The sequence below is a fragment of the Pempheris klunzingeri genome, chromosome 5 (genome assembly GCF_042242105.1).
Source record: "Pempheris klunzingeri isolate RE-2024b chromosome 5, fPemKlu1.hap1, whole genome shotgun sequence".
NCBI classification, from domain to species: domain Eukaryota; kingdom Metazoa; phylum Chordata; class Actinopteri; order Acropomatiformes; family Pempheridae; genus Pempheris; species Pempheris klunzingeri.
This window is the reverse complement of record NC_092016.1, coordinates 25017856-25043380: the sequence shown is the minus strand read 5'-3', so window position 1 is coordinate 25043380 and position 25525 is coordinate 25017856. Positions and strand designations below refer to the sequence as shown.

The 25525-nt window shown below is 42.9% G+C and overlaps 1 protein-coding gene across 2 annotated transcripts; it reads right to left on the bottom strand.

Annotated features, from left to right (window-relative positions):
• Positions 1–1527: 1527 nt before the first annotated feature.
• On the bottom strand, positions 1528–25525 carry far1 (fatty acyl CoA reductase 1). 2 transcript variants are annotated; one of them, XM_070830305.1, is made up of 13 exons: positions 25436–25525; positions 19678–19793; positions 19009–19125; positions 17992–18167; positions 16985–17164; positions 13705–13882; positions 12999–13043; positions 12387–12514; positions 12179–12246; positions 10299–10470; positions 6994–7123; positions 4974–5101; positions 1528–4400 (listed from the first exon to the last, which is right to left on the bottom strand). In XM_070830305.1, the coding sequence occupies exons 2-13, from the start codon at positions 19747–19749 to the stop codon at positions 4241–4243; spliced, it is 1554 nt and encodes a 517-aa protein (XP_070686406.1). In that variant the 5' UTR covers positions 19750–19793; positions 25436–25525; the 3' UTR covers positions 1528–4240. The 2 variants fall into 2 exon arrangements, with proteins under 2 accessions (XP_070686406.1, XP_070686405.1); XM_070830304.1 differs by lacking the exon at positions 25436–25525 and adding an exon at positions 24934–24954.

Genomic DNA, 25525 nt, shown 5'->3' with positions numbered 1-25525 from the left:
CATTGATTTATTGTTTTTTGGAGTTTCACATTGACAACAGCTGTGGCAAGAACTCCTTTCCCTCCTTCTCAGAGCGAACAGTGACCTGTGCTCAGCACGTGGCTCAAAGTGGGAGCGATGAAACAAGAGTCAAGGACCACATGAACACGCATTAAAGAAAATGAACTATGTCACTAGAACCAGCCTGAATGCATCTACAAGCCCAGGAGAAGATTTAACAACACTCCAGCACAGCCTAAGCACACAGACCCATGTTGTGTAATTGCTGAGTCGCGAAAACAAGTAAAAAAATTTTAGTAAAATAAAGAGTAAAAGAAATGAAACAGACACTCCCACTTTGAAGCTAGTGCTCAATACACAGACCACTGAATCTGAAACACACAGGAGAAAAGTCTGGAAACATTTCAGCAGGAAAATGGATTTAAATAGCTATAAGGAATGAGGATCTAGTCTGATGGGAAAACTGAAGAAAATACAGATTATATACATGAACCAGATTAAGCAGCAAAACCAAATGAGAGTTCCAAAAGACGGGATCCATTATTCAAAGTGATGAGGGGGGGTTCTCGGCGGCCCTGGATGCCTATTTTCTCGGCTGCAGGACAAAGAGTTCTACAGGAGAACATTTTCTCTTTCTGTGTCATGTGAAATAACCTGAACTGTTCTGTCATTTGTTTGTGTTTGCATTGGTTTGAAGTGGGCGGGGCTCAGATGGAAAAGGGTGACGTCACACGTTTCTGAGCACCAATCTGGGTTTAGTTACATCTACTGATGACAGGTCAGGTCAGATCTGATCCGACCACACCCACACAGGCCTGACGATGCAGATTAGTGGCGTTTCTGATTGTTAATTAAAACCATGTGGTGCTTTTTCCTCCCCAACTTTAAAAGTGGAATAGTTTGACATTTTGGGAATCGTGCCAATCTGCTCTCTTTCCATTCATGATTGTGGAGTAAAAAAGCCAACAACCTGTTAGCTTAGCACAAAAGACTAGAGGACAGAGAGAAACAACTAGCTCATTAACTAACATGCATGCCCTTGTTTGATGTGCACATAAACCACATGTAAACAACAGGTTAGCGAGCTCTTTCCTCCTTTTCCCGGTCTTTATGCTAAGCTAACCAGCTCCTGCTGCAGCTTCATATTTAACATATAGGCTGAGTCTGACATCAATCTTCTCATCTGACTGTCGCCAAGTCAGAAAATAAGTGCATTTCCCAAAATGTTGAACTATAACTTTGATTATTGTGCATTTAGTCACAACTATTTCACATCACACAGAAATACTTGTAGATTAGAAGCCACATTTTCAGGGGCTTTCACTGGCTTGAAGTTAGGATGATAATGCTGATGTTACTGGTGTACATGGCCCCGTTTGATGATCAAACTGTGGGTATGATTCAGTAGTTCCTGACATCAAAAGTGAGAACCTGATAATGAGGACCCGTTTGTCGCTCTCACTTCAACTCACAAGAACAAGTTTGAAGAAAACTGAATTTGACATGTTCATTGCCTTGCCCCCCTCCCTCCCCTCCCCCCCAAAGACTAAACAGGAGCATGACAGCCATTCACCATCACAAAACTGACCTACTCACTCACGCCGTCACAAGGAAATGGTTTTACGACAGCAAAAACATCCCACACGGCACTCCAAAGAACAAAACACTTGCTTAATATTAAAAATTACAGGCAATTACTGTATTGTTAATTTCTTGTTTCAGAAGTCGGGAAGATTCTCGCTGTGCAAACAAGTCAGGCTGTGTTATTCTATTACATTCAAAAGAGAAAAAGACATGTACATACACAAGTCAAATGACAAGCAACTTATAATAGTTAAATTCAGCTCTGAAGCTACCGCACTTATGTTTACATACTTATTTTATGAAGTATTATTTACAGCAGCTGAAGTTGGTTCAATAAGCTTTCAGTCAGTAAAATAGCCACGCAAAGTCATTAGCATAAAAATACATCTGTTTCATTATATGTTGAAGTCTACCTAAATAGAGCTGTACACAAAATAATTAGAAAACATAGATCTGATTGCTCCGTTTTCACATTGTTAAATTATTGAAAAAAAGTTCAGGCACGAGTCACACTTACACGTCTTTTGGAAAGATGTGTGCATCTTTCCACCAGATCACATGATCCTACGTAAAATGGCTCATGCTGTGAGAGTGAAATAACATTCCTTAGTGAATCCAGGACATTCGCAGGACGTACAAGTAGGTGTTTGAAGTTGCTATGGCCTAAGACACTGAGAGGACACATGCAAGCACTACCAACAGACATGGCCACACCCTGCTTGTTTAAACATAGTAGTGTGCTCAGAAATAGGTAACAGACAAGACAAACATGACAAAGTGCACAGGTAAACCTCAGGTATGTTAATTGAAGACTCAATATGGCAATGTGGGTCGATTCATATAAAAACCCAGAGAAATTTGACGCAAAAATATATATGTTCTCATCTTATGTTGCTAATTCTGTAACAAGCTAACATTTCATGTCTAAAAAAGGCAAATTTCATATGTAACAAGACAGAAAGATGAAGGCAACAGGAATGGTCCAAGAGTTTAACAGCAGGTTCTAAACAGCATGAGCACATGACAAGTGCATACTTGTATTTATAGAAGCAACTAAGATTGTAACTGAAGTAACAAGACAAACTAAGACCCATTAAAGTTAGTTAAAACACACTCGGACTTTCACAGAGATGGTGAGCTACAGTTAGAGCTACCTGAAGTAGTGAACTAGAAAGATCAATAAATAAGGGTCATCGCCTCCAACCTATGGGGCTTACCACGCCAACCCGTGCTGAAAGAGTTTAAACTCTCAAGCATGGTGGAGAAGAAGCCAAGAGTGACAGCATCTCTCCTCTCAACTCTACTAGTTTCATCCTCTACTGAGCTACAAGTCTGTCAGCTAAGAGGTATTTTGGCAAAGATAGCTTTAAGACCATCACAAATGACTTTCAGACATGACAAAGGAACCTGTAGAAGAAACTTGATTTGCAACATCTGCTGATGCAAGAATAAATCAGTTTGTAGGCACTGGATAAAGCCATCGTATTACAATCTACATTGTGCTTGGTCGTAATTAGGGAACTAGCCGCTGCAGTTCTCTGGGGACATACAGGGGTGCATTGTTCTTCATTGTGTGTCTTTGCCAAGCCGAAAGGGTGAAAGACAGCCAGTGACAACTCTTGGTCTTTGTAAGCAACCACATCCAACCCCCCCAATCCACCAAGCCCCTGTAACGTCAACTCTTTACACCAAGCTGTCATGAACACTGGTTGAAATGGCTTTGGTCTTGGGGATGGAGCTCGGAGGGCCGGACAGAGTTTAAACAATGATTCCTCCACCAGTCTGTCCATGAACAAGCCTTCACTGAGTCAGTACACACTCATCATTCAACTGCCTCTGACCAGATGTGCAAAACCGACTCCAATGCTGCAGAAGCTGAGAGTAGGCTCTGAATAAGTAAGCTTTGCCTGGCAAATGCTGCCGTCAGATGAAAACCCTAGTTTATTATACAGTTCTCTAACAGGCGTTAAAAACGTTTCAATAGGCCTTACTAGCAGAAAACACAAACTTCAAGGGAGGAAAAGAGGAAAACAAAATATTGGGGTTATGTTTTCAGATGACAGCAGGGAAATATAACTTACACAGCAGCTGGAGTACTCATTCTTCAATGAAACAATCCATATACAGAAGAGGAAGCCTGGACCGACTCAAAGCCAGCTGAGGATTTTTGCAGCGGAGCATCATCCTATGCGTAGCTTTGTTTTGCAGGCAGGCGGCCAGGCGAGCTGGAGCAGCTTCAGGTGCCCTGGAGCTTTAAGACTGCAGGAGTAAATGGGGTACCAGAGGGAGACTAAACTAACTGGAAAAGAAAAGAATGAGGGCTTGTGGTCCTGCTTCTTTAACTAGTCCAAGTGCTGTTAGTCTGAGCGTTGTACATTGTGGGATAAATCCATGCCCTCTGGGTTTTATGAAACGCTAGAGATCAGGTTAAATAGATCCGAGATATGCTGTGGCCTCCAGGCTTGTCCAGTAGCTCTGTGTTCGTGGGTTTAAGGGTTCCATGTAATCCTCAGGGTCAGGGCAAACACAGGGCCAGAGACGGTGAGTGCGGTACATTTTAAGGGCTTTGAGCTCAGGCACCTTTCATCATCCACAGCCAGTGTTTCCTCACTTCCTCGCCCCTCCGCCTCACCACCCGCCGCCTGTCCCAAGCTCATTATCTCATAGTGGAGGACGCTCTGAAGTAGGAGAGGAATTTGAAGCAGAGGCTCACCACAAAGTACCAGATGTTTCTGGCCATCTGGGATCGGGCAATGAAGACACGCCAGATGAGCACCACCAGGATGGTGTTGAAGGTATAGCGGATGTTTCTCAGCCTGGGAAACAAACACACAATTGAGAAAAATCATTCACTTCAAATGGGGGACTTTTAGGAATTTTAGGTTTTGCCAAGGTGAAGATATGAAGTGTGACAAAAAAAACTAAAATACGGTTGTTTATTCTGAACACACACACAGTCTAGTTCCAGTTAAACAGGTGTTTATGTCCATTTATTTCCATTTTTATTTCATGCTCGCTACTTTCAATTCCTTGAAAATTTCTGCATGCTGAATTATTCACATGAGCTTTGTTAAAGCTGAGAGGATTACCATCACTGTGACTGGACTATCCACTCAGCCACATTGCTCTTCAGATTATTACTCTGAGATAAAAGAATCCTATTTCTGACAAATGTAAAAGACATCAGTGGTTAATGTGAGGACATAGTTAAGAGTGTGCAAATCTGACCTAAAAAGAGATCATTTACTACTGCAGAGATTCATCCACAGTATGGTGACCGAGATGAAATAAGAGCTGCAGAGATGACAACTGTCTATATGAGCTCATCACATACAATATTTTCTCCTGTGTCCGTCTGTGTTGCCAGAATTGAGTCGGGGGTTTCTTACTTGTTGAGGTGTTTGCGGGCAGCAGGCAGGCCCGACAGCTCCTCATTGAGGACATATTTTTTGGTGCCCATGCAGTAATTTTCCATGTACTCTGCCCAGTGTAGCTGACGCACATCAAAATTAAACACCTATAGTAATACAAAATGAAAAAACATTTCAAAAGAAGTTAACATTCACACTTTAATGATTGATCCATGTAATAATCGGTCACATCTCATACTAAAGTTAATTGCCGAAGATTGCACTTCCTCTAATGTTCTCTGTTAAAGATGAAAGTAAATCTGAGAAAACGCTACATATCAATATAAATTTGAAAACTATTTTAAAATGCAGGTCAGTCTACAAGACAAGACAATGATGTGAGCCAATGGTAATGTTAGCCTGCCAATATGCTACCAGTGACAACGCTAACATGCTGATGCTAGCAGGTAACATTTACTACGTTTACAATCTTAGCTTAGCTTGCTAAGTAGCATTAAACACAAAGTACAGCCGAGGCTGATGGGAATCTCGTTTGGTTTATGACCAAATACCTGTACTGCCAAACTATTGGCCCGATGATGGCACCACAGGAAAAAAAAAAAAATCAGGGGATCACCAAAGTCAGAGAGATTCATCCTCTGGGAACAATGAATGTCTGTACAAACTTTTTTGCCTACCTCTTTGGTAAATTTAAAACTACTTTAATGAATAAGTGAAAACTTTGACTAGCTGATGAAGGATGATCACTAAAGTATGTAGGCTTCATCCTCTAGTCTGGGGACCATGAATGTCATGGCGTTGCATCCAATAGCTGCACTGGATGCATTGTATATATTTAAGTCTCAAACAAACAGGGCAACAATGCAATCTTTAGAGCCATGCCACAATCGGGTTTTAAAAACACCTGAAACACATCCTATAAAACATTTGTGAACCGTTTTCTATTTGTGTCCATGCTAACATGTGCACCTGTATGGATTACATAGTACTGGAGGATTATACTGGCCTGTCAACACATTTTTTGTATTTAGCCACAGAAAAGCCAGGAAATGTAATTCTGTGCTTGTGCAGTGTTTCCCTGAGCACCACAGACACACAGCAGGCCTTTTCCCTCAGGGGTTATTTGGACTGGTAGGATGGTAGGACAAGCAGAGGTGTTACTAATAACATTAACGACGAGTCTGTGAATTGTCCGCAGCTCAGTGGAATTCATCCATCACCGATTTCATCATTAAGGCCTATGCTTTTCCTATGGGACATGTCAAAATGTCATATGTTCATTTTTGAGCCTGAATATGGGCGAGGAAAGGGGCAGTTTCGATAACAATTGAGAAAATTATTTGAATTGCTCTAATGGATGCCTGCATGAGTATCTCTCTAATGAGAGAGAATTTCAAGTTGTCACAGTGAGGGCGCGGCACTGAGCCCCAGCTGGCTTTGGCCCAATTGAACCCCCAGAGGAGCTTTTCCAGTATGCAGGCAGAATAAAAGTTGATCATTGGCTGGAAGATGGGGAAGGCACAGTTGCCCATGGTTTGTGGTTGGATCAGTGAGCAGCGAGGTGGAGTTACTGTTGGCAGCCCTGGAGGCAGCGGCTGCCTTTCTGTCGGCACACAGGGAGTTAAAGGCTCTGAATTCCCAAGCCTGGAGCTTTTTTTGGTGGGATAATTTGACAGAAATAAAACTAATTTGAAGGGGAATATTTTCAAAATGACAAAACTTCAAACAACTTACTAAGACTTTTTTTTGTCTAAGATAAAATCTAACACTGTACAAGTCTGACCACCATCATGCCCTCTACAAATGCAGATTCCTTAAGACTGTAATCCTGAACGACGTGTCTGTTCACTACAAACTGACGTCACCAGTGAATGAATGACTGACTCTATTGTGGCCAGTCCACTATCAGACATTAACACACTGAGTGGTAAATCAGCCATCTCCACAGTGTGTATGAATCTGTGTTGTGTGGTGGGGGCAGACGTGGCCCACAGAGTGAGGATGATGTGAAGGAGACCTTTTTTTTCTGTCCATCTACCTTCTTATCCTCAGGGCTCATCTGGGCCATTAGCATGGCCACGTTGTCAGTGTTCCACACCCAGGAGTGACTGGTGAAATACTCCAGGACCATCATGGCTTTGTGGAGGCGAGTGATTGTCTTCATCATCCTATAATAAATGAGCGATGAAGGCAAGATCGAGGACAAAGATGACAAAGGGTGACCGTGAAAATTGATAAAGTGTGATGGTAATGTAGAGCCAGAGAGAAGAAGATTGGCAAAGCAGAGTAGGGACAATGCAGGAACACAGGTGGTGGGATAAAGAAAGGTTGGATGGACAGTGAGGGTGGGGTGGGCAGGGAATATGGGTAGAATTTAGTGTGGAGATGCGTCATGGGTGAGGACAGAGATGAGGAATAATGAATGAAATCAGGTTTCATGGTTGGAGGGGAGAGCAGAGGTAGAAGTTAATGCAAACTACAAAGATAAAGACCACAGTCAGGAGTCCCAGAAGAGCCTTTCTAGCAAAGCTTGTAAAGAACATGAGTTCCTCAATATTTAAAATAGTAAGAAATGTGAATTTAATGGTACAGCTTGTGTCATTGGTTCAAAAAGAGCCACTACAGTCTCAGATTACATGTCGTGGGCACGACTTCACTGAATTACAAAGTCTGAATAAACAGATTTTGATCTGAATAATTGTAATAAATGCAGGTGATAAACTGATCTGTACACTGCCCTGTTTCTACACCTCTAGACCTCGAATGATACAAGCCGTCACCGTCCTCTGAAAACCACACATCTCCAAAATGTCAAATTCCTTTCATGAGCCGAGAAAAGGGTCCGTTGAGCTTTGTGACAGCAAAACAAAACCAAACCAAAGCATTGATTTGAAATTGCCTGTTTATGTTCATGTAGACAAAAGTCTTCTCCTCGTTCCAAGTCTTTATGCTAAGTTAATTAAGTCATATTTACAGTTCAGATTATGGAGAGTGGCATTGACTCCTGTGATTTTCTGAAAAATCAAAAAAAAAAAAAAAACAAATTGGGAAATGCATGGTTTTCATTTGCCAGCAACAATAAGCAATTTCAGTAGCGTTAAGTGTTTTGTTTTTATTAACATCATAAGAAGAATGGTAGAGTACACCAAGAATGTTCTACGGCTCTGGTTCAGACACCTAAAGTCATATAATGATTCACGTTACAGATTTTCCAAATAGTCGAGAGGGTTGTTTAAACTTTGACAAAACTCTAAGGGGTAAGGTCTGTGGTTCTTTCCCCTGGGACGGTGACTGATACAATCAGATGAGGACTAACTGGATTTAATCTGTGTGCAGGCCAGGAGGACACACAATGTTAGATGGACCCATGAACCAAATGTAGGTCGGATGGATTCAGTATTTTAGCCAAAATAATTAAAACTCAACACAAACTTAATAGAATCTGCTTTGCTGCCAAAACTTCCCGTGTATATAAAATTATCCTCCTGTTAACACAAAAGAATCCAGTTGATATACTTCATTTCTGTGTTAGTTCAGATTTAGGCAATGATGAGTAATTCCCCTTAAAAAAGGTGGCGAGACTGGAAGAACAGCAGTACCCATTAGTGTGGATAAGAGGCTCTCTGAGTCTTCAAACTGCACATTTTCACTTTATTAAAATAGTTGTGTGAAACATTTAGGACTATTTCCATTTTCTCTGGAAAAGAGGCTTTTATCCAAAAAGGCCTGTTGTATCGCACATAAAATGCTGTCATTTAAACATTTACAGTAATCGGGGCAGATTGAGATGACTCAGATTCCTCCAGTGAAGGCGAATGATTCAGAGGATGTGGCAGGCATGCATGGTTGATCAGCACATAGAGGCAGAGATCCTTACATTACAGCTGGTGACATTCCCCATCGAATCAAAAGCACACCCCTAGAATGTGAATTAGCTACTAAGCCAAATTCATTTCAGACAGTCGCACACTCCGTAAAATCAGCCAATAAAAATGTTGTATTGTGGAGGAATGCTTGGCATTTCACCTGATGTCTGAAATACGTCTGGGCTTGTAGCAAAGACAGAGAACATAAATGTGGGTATCAAGTCAGCATGCACTGTGATTGTATTCAGTGGGACACAATCAGTCTCCAACTGGACACAACTTTTTGAATGACCAAGTCCCATGGTGCCTCGGAATTTTCCATGACTGGATGACAAGTGGGGGGATGACAGTAATGGATGTCAAATTCACAGCATGGCTTGTGCGCTGAAAAGGGAAGTCTTCTTTGAATAGAAAAAGTTAATAAAAAAACATTCCCAAAAGCAGAGCACAGCTGAAAACATGCTCTGATAGAAGTCAGATCTTGCTGTCATGACACTCCGACTTTCCTCTGAAGTGCAGCTGATGCCATGAGATCAAGTGAAGATAAAAACACTGCAAACATTTGGTCTCCTCTGCTCAGGACTGCTCCTGCTTCTCACCATTCCACATAACCAGTCAGTAAAAAAACAAAAACAAACAAAAAACCACACAGTGGGGGAGGGTGCGTTTGTGGGAGAGGTGAAGGCTTACCGGGGCTTGCGGCCTGTCAGCCTGAGATAGCCGTCATAGAGCAGGGCTGGCAGCGTGTGGCTGACAGTGGTCCAGTACTGATTAGTAAAGGGGTTGGAGCGCAGATTGACATTGGGCCTTCTGAAGGCCTGCTCTAAGGGATTGGTCTTGAAGGTCATGTTTATACAGTACTCTGTAGGAGAGAGATATACGACAGCACAAGGAGGACACAGAGAGGACGAGATAAAGAAGAATGTGCGTTTCTTCCTCCTTGTCATACTTGGCAGGATGCAGGCCCTGTGCAATTGCCACTGCTAGCCTGTCATTACCGCACTATGACATCTGTCTGATCTTTAACAGATCCAGTTAACTTAAGGGACAGGTCAGCGGCTAGCAGAGGTTTGTCAGAAGGGCCAACACCTGGGTTGGGTTCCCAAGGGCGTCCTCAGACTGAAGTTCACCTTAGTCCATTTATCAGCTGGACTGAGATGACCTTAGTGCTGACATTTTGGGAATCCAACTGAGAATACGAATATTGCAAGTAGCAAGATGGACAGAGTGCAGAACCCATCATTAATCCCCCGAGTGCGCAGGAGAGCAGCTGGGTTATACATTCTTTAACTCCCAACAAAACTGCACACAAGCATCATGTACACATTAGCATTGCAGCTACGACATAAGGCTGTTACACTAAAAGAAAAGTGACAGGACTAAAGCAGCAGAGATGTGTGTGCGTGTGCGAGGGGGAGGTTGGCGTTAGAAAAACAGCAGAATTGCGGCACGTCCGAGTCGGCGATAATGAGGTTACCTGGGCTCTCGTCCAATCAGCCTGAGGTACAGATCATAGAGGAAGGCCGGAGCCTTGTGGCTCACAGCGATCCAGTACTGATTGATTAGGTGATTGGATGTGAGATTAACATTGGGCCGACGGAAGGCCTGCTCAAGGGGGTTCCTCTTGAATGTGGATATTACATGGTACTCTAAGAAACAGAAGGTTGTTCAACACAAGTCAATCAGCAGTTAAACACATTTTTTCTCTTTTTAGGCCTGACTGAAGTATTTTTGGGATTTGATTTAGCTGCAGTAAATCAAAGAAAAATATGTCAGCTTGAGTGTTTAAATTCATCAAAAGGCAATATCATCATTGTGTAGCTTACGCAATAGACAAAAACAAACAACTTACAAAAGGCCTAAATGTCTGTCGAGTTCAATCAATACTTCTGATGTTTCCCCAAAATACTTGAGCTTCACACGAGGCACTGACTAATTCGCCAAACACTTGTACCAAAATTCTACATTAATAGCAGTTCTTTGGATTGTGTCACACGATTCCTCAGCAGATGGAGTTTAGGCCAGTTGTCATGGGATTGTGGAGATTAAATACAAAAAGAAAAGAAGAAAAAAAAAAAAAGAGTAGGAATTGCCATGGTCAAGAACGAACTTTGAACCGCTGCTTTCCAGCCAACATGGAGGAGTACTCCTTAAAAGAGTACTCCAGCCATTTAGCATCACACCATTATGTTGTCTGACTCATGATGGACAGTTTAAAATTTTTAAAAATAAAATAAAGATTAGAAGGTCAGGCAACAGCTCCCTCTGGAGCCACAAAAGGCTTTCTCCAACTTTTTTCACATATGCAGTAGTTGAACCAAACACCTATAAACAGACTAAATCGGTGGAATTCACCTTTTAAGTGCTCTGAAAAATGGGAATTGAACTATCGCCAAGTCCATGGAAACGGGGTAAATCGTCTGCTGAGGAAGATCATGTGATAAGATCAAAAGCTCCAAATAGTAACGGACATGCTCAACAAATTGAGGATGGCAGAAGAAAACAGCATCATACAACTTTAAATTAATGCCACTGTTTAGGCGCTACCGATTCTTTTTCCTGACAGAACGTGTTACGAATCCAACATCAAATCTGCGCCCTCCATTTATCTAAACACTGATGGCTTCCAGCATTTGAAAACCTCATCGGAAGAATGCTTACTCAAAATATCATTCCCATTGTGCCAGGTGATTTATGGCTGCACCACAGTGTTTCCTAATTCGATTTTTATGACACACTGCTGTGTTTGCAAAATCATTACATTTACAGTGAGTAACCCCATGTTTTACTCCTAATCATTAAAAGAGATACTTTTCAGCTGGCTTTGTATCATTACACTGTGGTTAGTCAAAGCTAATTAACAATGCTGCCTCCAGCCAGAGCTCTCGGCTTGTCATCCACCATATGATGTACCGACTTAATAAAACTGACTTATTTTACTGTTGAATCAAACAGGAGCACTAGAGCCAGTAAAGGTCTGCACAGGCTGCATGCAACAAGGAGAAAAATGTAAAAGGTTTATTTGCCTAGACTACCTGTACTGCTACTACCCACGTTGTTGATTTTCACCCTGCTTTTTTTCCATAGTAAAATATCCTTTTGTGTCCATAACCGCCTTCAAACAGTGTGTGACTTCTCAGTGATTCTGGGAATCGCTAAGAAAATTCTATAATGATCCAGCTACACGCCAGAATCCGTGAGGAACAGGTGAACAAAAGCTCTTAGCTTGGGTGCGGCGGCCAGTGGATCAGATTACAAGTCAAGGTGTGTCATTAGATGCCACTTTTAAACAGAAGCTTCAAGTGTCAGCGGCCTTTACAGGGGCAGTGTTTGGGTAAGATAAGACAGAAATCGTACCGACTTCCCCCCAGTGAAACGGGTTGATCCCACCGGTTGTGCAGTTGTACACCACAATGTTTTTAGGCCTGTAATACAGAGGGAAGAAATCCAATGAATATTACTCTCTCAAAATAAAAAAAGAAGGTACAACTGACATTTCAACACAACTTGACTGGAAGATTTTTGAGAGAAAAAACGCATGTGTAAGTGTTTGTGTCTCTCCAACCTGTTGCGTGTCTGTGATCCAGAATACCAAGCTGCAGCCAGCGTGGCGTTGATGACCACGTCCACTGGCACCAGGTCGGCCACGGCATCATTAGACGCTCTCATCGTTCGCAGGATCCCCTTACCAGCCTGGGGAGGGAGGGAGAAAGAAAGACCTTCTCATATGGAGATCGACGGCAGGCTGGTGCAAACGACAACATGACAGGATGACAGTATAATCTGTACAGAAACCGCTGGTCACACAGATCCTAACTTCAATGACGCAGTCGGACCGAAATTCACTTCTCATTCATCACAGGCGCAGGCCAACAAGTCGTATTATGCTACATGGACACAAAATAGATCAACAAAAAGAAGAAAGAAGAAAAAAAATCCCATCCACAAGGGGAACTTCTATCAATAAAAAAAAAAACACACACTCAAGCAGCAGTATTAGTAGGCAACACATCTCAGGATCTAAGCCAATTAGAAAGCTTCATTTGTACATAACCTTTTCGGATGCAGCTTTGGGTCTTAAATGAAGGGAAAATGTATAGGTGAAAACAATTACAACCTGAAGAACGGGCAATGTTTCATTACTGTATATAGAGAAGAACAGTTTCTCTGTACTTACTGCAATGAATATCCCACTCGGCCCATTGAAGTTATCAATCCAACCCTGGAAGAACAGTCAAAAGGGAAGCAGCGTACAATCAGAGCTGAAATTATTTGCCCATTAATTGACAGAAAATGCTTTTCTTTTTTCTCTTGATTAGACTGAACTAAATGATTAATCAGTGCATTGTTAGATGCAACCCTAAAAGACACACACACACACGCACAAGCTCCCTGCATCTCTCAAACTTTCCTAAACTGGACAGGTAATACAGCTTTCCACACTGATTGACCAGCAGGAACAAAGTTGTGCAGACATCCTTTACTCCCCACCCCTACTTCCATTCTCACCATAGTCACTGCTCAACTGCTCCCAGCACCTCTGTGTTGGCAGAAACAGAGGCGGAGTGCTTTTAGTAGAGACAGAGGGAGCCTGATTGAAATCTGGAATGTGTCCTGAGGAACAGTCGGGACAGATCTGTGCCTATAGATGGACTTCCTCCACTTTATCCCTGCTCATGACGACGACCAGCTTCTTACCCTACGCTCAAAAGCCAACAGCTCTAGAACCTTGGCTTTTTCAACATGACCTTGTACTGTGAATGTATATTGCTGCCTGTAACACTCTTGAATGCATTAAAAAAAATCTCACTGCATTTAACAGAAAACAAGAAACTATTTCTATTCAACAGTCATTTTTCACACTAATGGCCTGAATCACTCACTGGGAAAGGCTCTTTCCAGCTGGCTCCAACGATGGAAGGTCTGATGATGGCTACATTGAGGTCTCCGGCCTCCTGCTGCACCATATACTCAGCCAAGGCTTTGGTGTAGGTGTAGGTGTTGGGACGCTCCCCGATCAGCTTGGGAGTCAGGGTAGACACCAGATCATCATCCATCCAGCTGGACCAAAGAAAGAAAAACACCAAACAGCACAAACAGTTAGTCTTAAATTACAAAGCAATGAACATTTGTCTTCAATCTTATAAAATAAATGACCATGACTATGGGCCCCATCTTACACACAGCTCAAAGTGGTGCACAGCACAGCACAAGTGCCATTGTCATGGAGAGACTTGTCCTAGAAGGCATTCCCCCCCCTGGACAAACCCAATACCACAGCTCACATTATGCTCTTTGACTTCTCCAGTTCCTTCAATACCATCCAACCCCGACTGTTGAGACACCTGGATCAATGACTGTATCTGTAAATTTACAAACTGTGGTCAGAGCTGTGGGTCTGATCAGTAACATTGGGGCCCCCCAGGGAACTGTGCCACCTCCCTTCCTTTTCACCTCCTACAATGCAGACTTCAAGTACTGCACTAAGTCTTGTCATCTCAGAAATTCTGATGTCACCACTATAGTGGGGTGTGTGGATAACGGACAGGAAGAGGAGTCCAGGGATCTGGTAGAATGCTTTGTGAGGTGGTGTGGGGAGAACCACCTGCATCTGAATGTGGCAAAGACAAAGGAGATGGTGGTGGATTTCAGGAGGAACAGGCCCCCACCTTCTACAGTTTGTATCAGTGGAACAGATGTGGAAATAGTAAAAACATCGTACAGGTACGTGGGTGCTCTACTGGATAACAAACTGGAGTGGTCCACCAACACAGAGGCTATCTACAAGAAGGGCCTGAGTCGGCTTTACTTCCTGAGAAGGCTCACATCCTTCGACGTATGCAACAGGATGCTCCAGCTGTTCTACCAGTCTGCTGTCACGAGGACGTCAGCAGACTGAACAAACTCATCAAAAAGGCAGAGTCTGTTGTTGGCTCCAAGCTCGTCACTCTGGAGGAGGTTGACAGAATGCTGGCAAAACTGTTGGCAATCATGTCCATTGAAATCGTTCCTTCCTGGTACCATTAGTTTGTACAACACATCCGTCTCTGCCACAACTGTGGTCACTGGAGTGGATTAAAACTTCTAATGCACTCCCACACCCCAACAATTAACAATACTGTACATCATATCATCTGTGATACGTGTCCTATTATATACACTATTAATATTATATATCATTACATTATGTGTATGATATAAACAGTGTATGTATGTATATATATATATTTTACTACACTGCCAACAATATACCCATTATATCTACTACATATACTATAGTTTATACAAAAACATTACTCATTAATACATTAACATCACCACTATTGTTATTATCATAATCATCATCATCTTGCACCATTATGCACTTCTTGTATTTTATCTTGTATATTTCTACCTCAGCCTGTATTTTTGATTCTCCTCTATTTTTTGTTTATATGTTCTTATTGTTTTCAAATGTACCTGGCTTCTATGGCAATTTAATTTCCCTTTGGGGATTAATAAAGTCATCCATCTATTCATCGCTAGTTTCTGGCCGATGCCGTCATTTTGACGCCCAGTGCCCACGTTGTGCAAGTAGCCAACAGAGGGACTGCTGGAAAAGGGGAGCTGGAAACGCAAATATATGATCATGATTTTTTCTATTTTGATCAACAACGATATTTTGCATGACATATGTGAGGAATAATGCCCGACGAGGTGTCCCTTACCAGGAATGAATCGACGACATGGTATTGTAAACAGAGGCTCTGACTGTGTCCCTGTTGCTATGGTTACTCCAGCCAGCACATGTATTTAAAACGGTGAACACAGTTTTCCCCAGAACTACTTAGTAGGTGTCCATTGTCACTTAAACAGACACCCAGCAGCCAATCAGAATTGAGTATTCACCCAGACTATGGTCCAAAATGATAACGCTGCCACTTTGAACAATATCCGTAAGACTGAATCTGTGAAAAAAAAAAAAGCTACATAGACACATAAATAAAAGGTTAAATCATTTAAAAGTGTGTTACTTTGGCTCCTATGCAGCCACCTCTCCTGGCCTGTAGCTTATACTGCATAAAAAGTGGACTTTCGCTGTCGCAGCTTCACCCGCTGGTTTGTTGACTGCTGTTCTGAAGCTTCCAGTTTAACATTTTGGCCATCGCCATTTTAGTATTTTTAAGCCATTCTGTGGGGGTTGCCTCTGATTAGTTAGGGTTAGGCACAACTCGCCTCTGATTAGTCAGAAGGTAGTCCCTCCCTAAAGCATAACCTGCTTTATTGGCTATTGGCCATCTCAAGCTCATTCACCAAAGACCACCACAAAATCACAGGGTAAGCCTTGGGATGACCCTACTATACTCTCACAGTTCTGTGAAATACAAACATTGAGTCAGTCTGACATGTGGATCAAAATTTCAAACTTAATATGCTGTTAAACTGGATCCTAGTGTCAATACAGCAAATGTCTTGTATAATGAGGGCATGTGTACAGGTATTTGCGTCCCAGTTTGGCAAAGATTCTCAACAGGAAAAGAAAGGTACACATAACGGTCATATGGACTTATTTTCACTTAGTCTTTAGGAACATGTCAGATATCTAAACCATCAGCAGCCTGAATGGAAACACTGAAACCTATATTCCAAGCAAAGAAAGTCATTAAAAAAATTTAAAAAAAATCACCACAGAACTCTTCACCTCTCTCCAAAAAGGTGCATATTGTTTAAAACAGTCAAGCCCAGCATGTTTTCTCTCTGCACACATCCAAAGTTCCCTAAAAAGCTTGATGCTAGTATACAATCTCTCAGAATCCACCCACTAATCTCTACTCACTCTGCAGGGTTCTCATACTAATGTAGCTCAGCAGCTGAGACTGGTGGCCTCTACGACATTAGTGCCACTAAGCAGCCGTTTATGGCCACGGCTAAGCTGCAATGCTCAGTGTATCGCTAACATTAATCTTGATAATACTTTCCTACGTGCTTTTTATGCATCCGGTAGTCAAAAGAAATATAACATCCTTTTAAAAACCTCAACCATAATCCCCTGCTAATGTAGAAAAAGAAAAGAGAGAGAGACCAGCTCCACATCTGTATACGTGACCAAGGCCATCCACAGTCAACCGTCACCACAACAGCTTGTTGGCTGTGCAATAGCCTTTTGGAAACAGATCAACTTACTCCAGAGAATCGATGAGTCTGCGGTAGTCTATGGGTGGAGGGTACACGATTTCCTCAATGAGCTCTCGGTCACAGTTGGCGTAGGCTGTAGAGACGTGAAGGAAGACCTCTAGGTGCTTCATCCTGTGGGCCAGTGCCAGCATCTTCTGGGTGGCCAGGACATTCAGCTGCATTGCATCTCTGAGAGGCGGAACAGGAATAGACAGTGAAGTTGGACATAGATCCAGTGGGTGAAATTAACTGACCAAATAAGCAGCGGTCCCAGTGATCAGCAGTGTGCAGGATGTGGATAGGATTCTGGCAACAGTGGGCAGAAAACAGAATGTCCTGGTGTCTGAGTGACGAGATCCAACATGCTAATTAGTGAGCTTCAGAGGTGTTGCTAGGGTATATTTTTCCTCTTCAGATAGTGGCAGGCTAGCTGCTTCACCCTGCTTTGAGATTTAGCTGCTAAATGAATCCCATGCTGACTGCTAAGCTCCATACTTCATTTAGACATGAGATTAAAGAACCCTTTTGTCTACAGAAACTTGTGTCTTATCACAGGGACACAAAATGATACCAGTGAGTAGATAAAAAGCCTTTCAGAATCCAGTATCAATATCTGTTAGAGGTTGTAAATTGAGTTACATTTGCAGTGCTAGGGGGAAGAAAAAAGTGCGCCAATTTCCTGCAGATAAAGTGATTTGATGCGGGAGGTGTCCCAGGTGTCAGGTTTCCCTGTGTACTGCAAACAACAGGGGCCATAACCTGTCAACACAGTGATGTCTCCGCCAAGTCAAGCGTATGCCCGCAATTTTACACATACCCCTGCCCGATTATCGTCCATTTGACTGAATAAACACAACAGTCAATCTGTTCAGGAGGAAACACGTCGATGCGCATGCTTAACTTATTAAGTGCCATTACGGAGAAATGGGCAGGAAAGGAATGTGCTGTAGATATTCCCAGGAAATTCGTCAAGAAATGAGGACTGAGAAATGGAGCTGAATAAACCCACGACTCACTTGAGTGGTTCATTAAAGCGGATGGTGGCGGCACAGTGGAATACGACATCGACGTTTTCAGCCAGGATGCTCTGATCCTCTTTACTCAGGTCCAGCTCTGGCCGTGTCAGGTCGCTGCTCACCGCTATGATCTTCTCTGCAAAGTCTGGCTGCTCGTCTTGTAATCTTTCAAACAACTGTGTGGGAAAATTGGGAAAACGATTAAGTCAAAACGACGCCCAGGTGACAGTACACAGCACATGTAAATATAGTTGTAAATCATGAAGTATCAATACTTGGACTGTTATTCAGAGTTGAATATCTTACATCTATGTGTCAGTGGTGCATGGCTGATGGCAGAATACCCTTCTTTCCCTCTATTCCTCCTGCAACAGATCTCAGCTCTCTATATTGCTCCCTCCTGACACTTCCGCTAATCTAGACACAAATGATGTAAGCATTGGCAAATATCCGCAAGCTGTTGCACTGGCTGAACAAAAGCCTGATCGGAAATTTCAAATGGAAAGTCAACACTAACTGCTGTGTTGTCTTTAAATTTGTTTTTAAACTTCTACTACAGCTTAACTAAGCCGGCCGATCAAAGCATTGTCACAAAACATGACTTCATTAATAATTCAATGTTCACTTAATCGCCTGTGCTGTCTGCTTTTTTCCTCCTCACTAACAGGTGAGGATGCTGTGTGACGCATAAATACCACCATGACAAAAAGTCTCTGGGAAAACTTTTCTTATCAAAGTCACTGGATCGTACTGTCCAGCGGAACAGTTTGCATGTCAGTGTCATGATAAATGCACATTTCCTCTGGCTCTCAAGGAATGTACGCCTCCCATGAGCAGGTGTAATTTCTTTAAGTGACAACTTGACCCTGTAAGAACCAGCTTGTGCAGTGCAGCTCATTCTTCTTACAGTATGGGATAACCTCTGTGCTACGCTCACACTAACATACGTGTGAACTTCCACATAGCCGCTACAGCAGGCCTCGCCCTCACCACTCCATCTCTTAGCCCACCTCTCACCTTGCAGTTGACCATGTCAGCAATGCGAGCCTGGGGGCTCTGCCCTGCTTTTGACCGGACCATCACGTAGACAGCTTTGACTCCTGGGCAGGATCGCAGCAGCTTCTCCAGCAGCACCTGTAACCGTGAGTAAGTTATAAAAAAAAAAAATTCATCTTCTCTTTGGACTGGTGAGCTGATGCTCGGTACTGCACGCAAGTTATAACTGCAGCATCCTCCTTCTGTCCATTGTAGCAGAAAAGAGAACTAAACTAATGTGTCGTATCAGGAATGCCTCTTCCTCCACACACTCTGAACAGACTCAGTTATATGAAATCAAACAATGGCCACTGTGTTTGGCAGAGGGCAGTAAAGGATGGCCACATGAATGCTTTGCCACATTTCTCAATCATTCCACAAAAACCGTATTCATGTATCTGCTGTTTGAGTAAGAATGGTGTTACTCATGTCTTCACAGCATACTACTCACAATTCAGCCTACAATAAGCATGTAATATGGACTGAAGCTGCACTTATAATAACCTTGACTCAGCATAAAGTTGTGAAAACAATAAAAGCAGCAAGAAGTGCACTTTGTCACTACTGTGTCCTACTCTGACCTGTTCTGAACAGGTTCCTTCTCATCTCACATTGTTGGGTTCAGTCAGGTCTATTCAACTAATACTGTACCTTGCCCATGAAGCCTGTTGCCCCAGTGATCAGCACATTTTTCCCTGCATAGTATTCTGGGATGTTCACCATGATGTCTGCGGTCCTGTTCAGAGAGCTCCTCAACACCACTCCACCTGCACGGAGAAGAAAACAGACAATTAAGAGACCAACTTTGCTCTGTGAGATGTTTCACCATGTGGAGACTGAAGACTTGAATCTAAAGTGAACTAAAAATAAAAAATACCTACACCGATATACTTTAGTTTCAAATCTAAAGTTTAACAGACTATTTAGACTTTTCCATTGGAAACTAAATATGCACACCAGTCTTACCTAACCATTTGCACAAAGTAAACAGACTGGAAACTTGACTGGAAATTTGTCTCAAGAGGACATGTAACTAACTGCACGTTATTATGAATTAAGCACCTTGTTTTGGTAACCTGATCAATCCTTTCATTTAGAACACTTAACAAAATAGAGCCCAGCACGTACAGTAAATAGCCACAGTCTTCAGATTCATAAAGTTCACACCTGAGATGCTGAAACCAATGAACATTTGGTGTGTTTGCTTAAAAAGTGACGAGCAACTGATTACCAAGATAGAGATTAGTTATCTGTTGATTGACTAATCAATTAACTGACCGATGTGTCGAATCCCAAGTCTGTGGCAAAGATAGCAGCAGACAAGACAGAGGACGTCGCCTCACGATGTGTTGACTCTACTCTGTCTGTGGCCTTGTCAGATTGTGTAGGTTTGTAAGTGGAACGACACTGTAGAGCTGATAACAGGCCATTCAAAAGATAACTGGTCTAATCATCAACTCAGGGGATATTCTTCCATTGGCCATCGTGTGACTGGAACTTTTTCCAGCGCTTACTTATCCAAACAATGTGAAAGTGGACTGCCACGACTCAAAACAGCGGAACTTTTTAACACTGCCCTTGTAATTGAAACATTACACCCCCACCAAAAATAAAATCATGTGAACCAAATCATTATAGAAACTTCCTCTTATAAGAACACACTGCAGTCATGTCAAGTGTTAAAGATCACAACCATGGTGCAAAGCAGTCCTTTTCTCTGCTCGATTTCAACATGCAGAACAACGTTTTTCATAGATTTGAGATTGAAGTGGAAGAACTAACTTCTTTGAGCGGATGTAGATAACTCCTGAATAACAGGAAAGTGTTCGCTGCTGCTGCTGCAGTAACACTTGGGACTGAAGTTATTCTTTAGAACCATTCAGGCAACTAGCGACTTACTTCTCTACAGGACAGAAAGACTGATCTAGTGAGATGCCAATATACTCAAGTCAATCTGAGACCAACAGTATACAATTAGCCATCTGGGATTATCTAGGTTGCGTGGGAAGAGGATTTCAAAAAGGCAGATAAAGCTAAAACCATGTTTGGTATCTATTTTGCAACTATGACAATAATCCAATACAATCCGATGTTAAATGGAGATTCTGCTCTTATACTTGCTGCAGCTTTAGCTGCATCACTGCTCGTGTAATTACACTTAAACCAGTTATTCAGCTAGTTATTTGCATGTGTCAGCCTGAGGAGTACACCACATCACTGCATGTGCATTTTATCATCAGTGACAACTCTGATGTGCAATGTTAACAGTTTACTGGGGGTTGGAAGTCAAGTGTCAATTTAACATTCACTCTTGCCACTTTCAGATCAAGTAGCAACAAGCAGAAATTTCTCAGTTCCCATTTCTGACCAACTTGTCAGCTTGTGTGAAGAGCTTGGTCGACAGAATGTGGGGGAAGGCCTGCTGCATTACCACCGGTCCGAGAAAGGATTTAATACAAATGAAACTTTTAGCTTCCGTCAGATAATTCTGCCATCATATGGAGCTTTTGTTCCTACACAGCAGTATATCTAAATAAAATATTAATGAAAACGTCAATTCTAGAGTAAGAGAGAACATTTCTGTGCTACTGCGTGCTGTAGTCTGGACACCTGCTCAGTCTGTGGCCAATACTGCAGATGTAGTGTTTGCTGCATCACATCCTGTGCCAAGTGGCCAGCCCCAGTGTGCATGGTACTCATACAAGAGAAGAGAAACAGAACAGAGGGCAAGAAAAATCTACTCTAGTGAACCCAAATTGAGGAGGTTGTGCATTCTGCAAAGTGTGTACGCCTCCAGACAGATGTTAAGATTTGGATTAAGGGGATTTCCACTTGAAAATGCATTTCACAAAGAAAATTTACCCCGATAATGGAGACAAAGTGAGCCAGAGCTAGTCAGTCACTTAGCTTAGCTCAGATCCTTCGTGTCCAACAGGCAGAAATTCTTCAGGCAGCTAAATTAAACAGCTTTTATTGGCCAATGGTTTTCATACAGTGCATTACACCCATTTTACATGTTAATTTTAAAGGGCACTGGTATGGAACAGGTGTTCAGTACCTGTAGATATCCTGAGCTAAGGTATCTGAACCGCTATAGCTAGCGAAAGTGTCTTATCAATGAATCTGGCAATGCATAGGTCTACGTCAGCTTTGCACATCTGGCAGCTGTTCCTCGTTCGCAAACATGGTCAAACTGTGCGGAGTAAATTGATGAATGAAGAGCCATTTTAAAAGCACTGCCACAAATTCTGATTTGCAGTCTGGACTCTTGGCTGTGACACATTAACACTGTTGACTTCAGCTTTATGTATGGGGCCTTTGTACTGCTGCAGCAGCCCTGTGGTCCGCTGCATTAAAGTCAAGCATGAAGATCAAAAATATGATTCTGGTCTCCGTCGTAATTCCTCCACTGCTTTTCTCCATTAGGGCTGGCTGATGAAAGTTTTACAGTATGTTCTGGAAAACTCTGTAAGGAGGCTGTAGGCACTGCCAGTGTTGTAGGGATAATAATATTCTTCATTTGGTGATGTACTACTGTTATGATCAGCTCTCTAGGCTGTGTCAACCAAAAAGCTCTAAATATGCACATTATGCTGTGGCCTTTGAGAGGTTTCATGCTTGTTAATAATATAGCTGTAATTAATATAATATAATTACTAACTGTAGTTAAGACATGATCACTAAGAACACACACACACAAAATAGGAAAGATGCAAAACTAAACAGTCTACAAAAATCTATAGAAACAAAATTTAGACCAAGTACCTCTTGTCAAATGTCCCTCTGTATCCAAGATGGTTCCTGTTTGTTGGTTTATTAAAAGCACAAGTTGAATGTTGTTAAGCCACAACTTGTGCAAGCATTCCATCACTCAACACAAGTATGGTACTAAAGTGTGTGAAGTCAGGGTGTGTATCGACTTGCACAACCACGTGCAGCCATTTACATTGTGCTGCTCTATTATGGTCTTTTACGTCAATCATGTCGGCGACAGCTCAGACAAAATAAGACAAACACAAATGACACTGCATCTTTCCACATCCATTTGTTCAGTGGTATGAAGACACATTGCTTCATTTCACAATGATAATAGCAGGGGTACACCCCAAATGCAGATATTGGTCTCATGTCTAGACATGTTAACCACCATCTGCTTGTGCCACCACAGTCTTGGTAGTATTTTATGTATTGGAGGTCCCTAGCATATTTTGTGGCTATGTAAGAGGTACACTCAACATTCTTTACAAGAGAAGGTGCTCAAAGGCCAGAAACCAGCAGAGAGTGACAACAAGGCTGCACATCCAAACCCCAATACAGCTGAGGCGTGACAGCGTCTTTGGCTGGCATCAAGAGTTACTGCAAGCCCTTGAGCTAATGCTGCATTCACTGGCAGGACGACACTGTTTCCCCCCTGCTGACTTCTCTACAAATCAAATGTGGCCGTATCTGAGAAAAACAAACAAGATGTGTGGTCACGAACTAAGGAAAGAGGGACACTTCTGGATTTTATCCCCCAGAGGTTTTGAAAAAGAAATCTTGATGCACCAAGCTGGTGTCCTGTTTATGTCACTGCACTCGTGTGCGCATCAGAGCCAACAATGCAGAACTGGGGCGCAAGACAAATGGGTAAAAGCAGCTTTCCCTCTGCAGTGTTCCCTGAGCAGAGAACGCAGCACTCTCCTATATGGTTGTCCTTGAAAGCCAATCAGCCAAGACCGAAACACTAAAATCTCGTCTTGTGCGCACACTAACAAACAGGGAGCTCTGTAATCTTAGGCCCGAGGGCAGCCGGGACCCGATCTGATCTGATCGCATGGCTGTTACAGTTACTGTAGCTTACAGTCAGACAGACAGGCAGCAAGTTGATCCCCGATGCCACATCTTCACTCTGAATAATTGATCAGATGCATCAGAATGCCTGAACTGGCCACCTGTGGCTGAGGTTTAACAGTTTACACACAGATGGAAAAGTGACAGCAAACAAACAATCTCAGAGGAGCACATCCGCGTCTGACTAATGTGAAAACACACAGCCGAGGGGGAAACCTTTAGGGAGTTTAAAGATTTCCAAACTATGTCACAAAGACGTCCACTTGAATCTCTATAATCAAACAAAAACAGAAAATACAAGACCTGGTTTTCATTTTTTCTACTTGGGTTATCACTCAACATCCACCCAACACCTACAGGAAAGAGATTTAGCCAGCAGATGAAATGCTTTGACTCAAAAGGCAGCAATGTCAGAGGTCAAGACACATCTGTCCACAACAATCCACTTCCTGCTCACGGTGATGCCACAACGCGCCAAGTTTGCAAGTGGTTTGCGGTGACTTGGATTACTGGTCAGTTCACCCCCATCAGCTAGTGCAGACATGAGGAATGTCATGAGACCAGGAACAGCAGGAAGAGACACTCACTTCAGAAAGTGTGCATGTCCCACTCAGACTACTACACAGACTCAAATGCTTTTTAATCCATGTGGCGGCTTTCTGTGTGTGTGTGTTAGTGAAGCGGTTAAGCTTCAATTCTGAGTAATCAGACACACAAAATATCTCCGAGAGGTCCGATCCAAGCTCACAATACATCAGAACCATCTCTGGAAAATGTTAAATGACAAACACTCACACTTTAGCACCACCTTAGTGTGTTAAACCTGATGAAGGAAGCAGTTCACCAACACGCAGGCACATTACTGCCTGTCGACAGTGTGATCGTGATGGATCTGAGTGAAGCAGAAGTGATACAAGAGGCAACATATCAGGGCAGGCAAAAGAAAGGCAGAGGACCCCGTGACACACACACACACACACAGACACACACAGACACACACAGACACACACAGTCACACGCACACACACACACACACACACACACAGCTGCCACACATCATCACCAGCAGTCACTCACCGTCCATTTTCACAGTGGGCGCCGCTTAAACCCACACCGACTGTTTGGCTTTGACAGCCTTTAAATGTGATTAAGTAAAGAGCCTGGGAGCAGATGAAAAGTGAGGCCGCCCAGCCAGCCTTAAAGCCCTCAATTAAAAGTGCAGCCAGAGGAGCCACCCTTCCTCAGAAGTGCTCCAACTATCTGCCAGCGGCAGGGTGGAGACAAAAACGCTGAAAATTAAGATTTCTGTTCAACACGGGAGCTCCATGTAGACCGAAAACTGACGGCACACACAGTCACACAGTCCAACTCGGGCCACAACCGTGCGTAAATCTTCCAGCAGCACCGCCGCCGCGCTGAGCCTCCCTCCCTCTTCTGGGGCATCTCTTCCTCCACGATGTCTCACGGCGGGCAGCAGCCTGTCACACTCCGCGCTCTCCCAGCCGCTCATGAACGGCACACCGCGGAGAGCACGGGGCACGTAAGAGGCTCGTGGGCGAAATTTGAACGGTGTACGTACCCGAAATGTCGACGTTTCCCCGGCTCTTGAATTTTGGAGAGTGTTGTGAGGCGGAGCAGCAACAGCAGCAGCAGCAGCAGCGTGTACCGC

Coding starts and splice junctions, on each gene's coding strand:
- far1 (XM_070830304.1), bottom strand. Junction 12,247..12,386: donor GGATCACAGACACGCAACAG/GTTGGAGAGACA, acceptor TCTGTATTACAG/GCCTAAAAACATTGTGGTGT. Junction 10,471..12,178: donor GTTTCACTGGGGGGAAGTCG/GTACGATTTCTG, acceptor TCTGTTTCTTAG/AGTACCATGTAATATCCACA.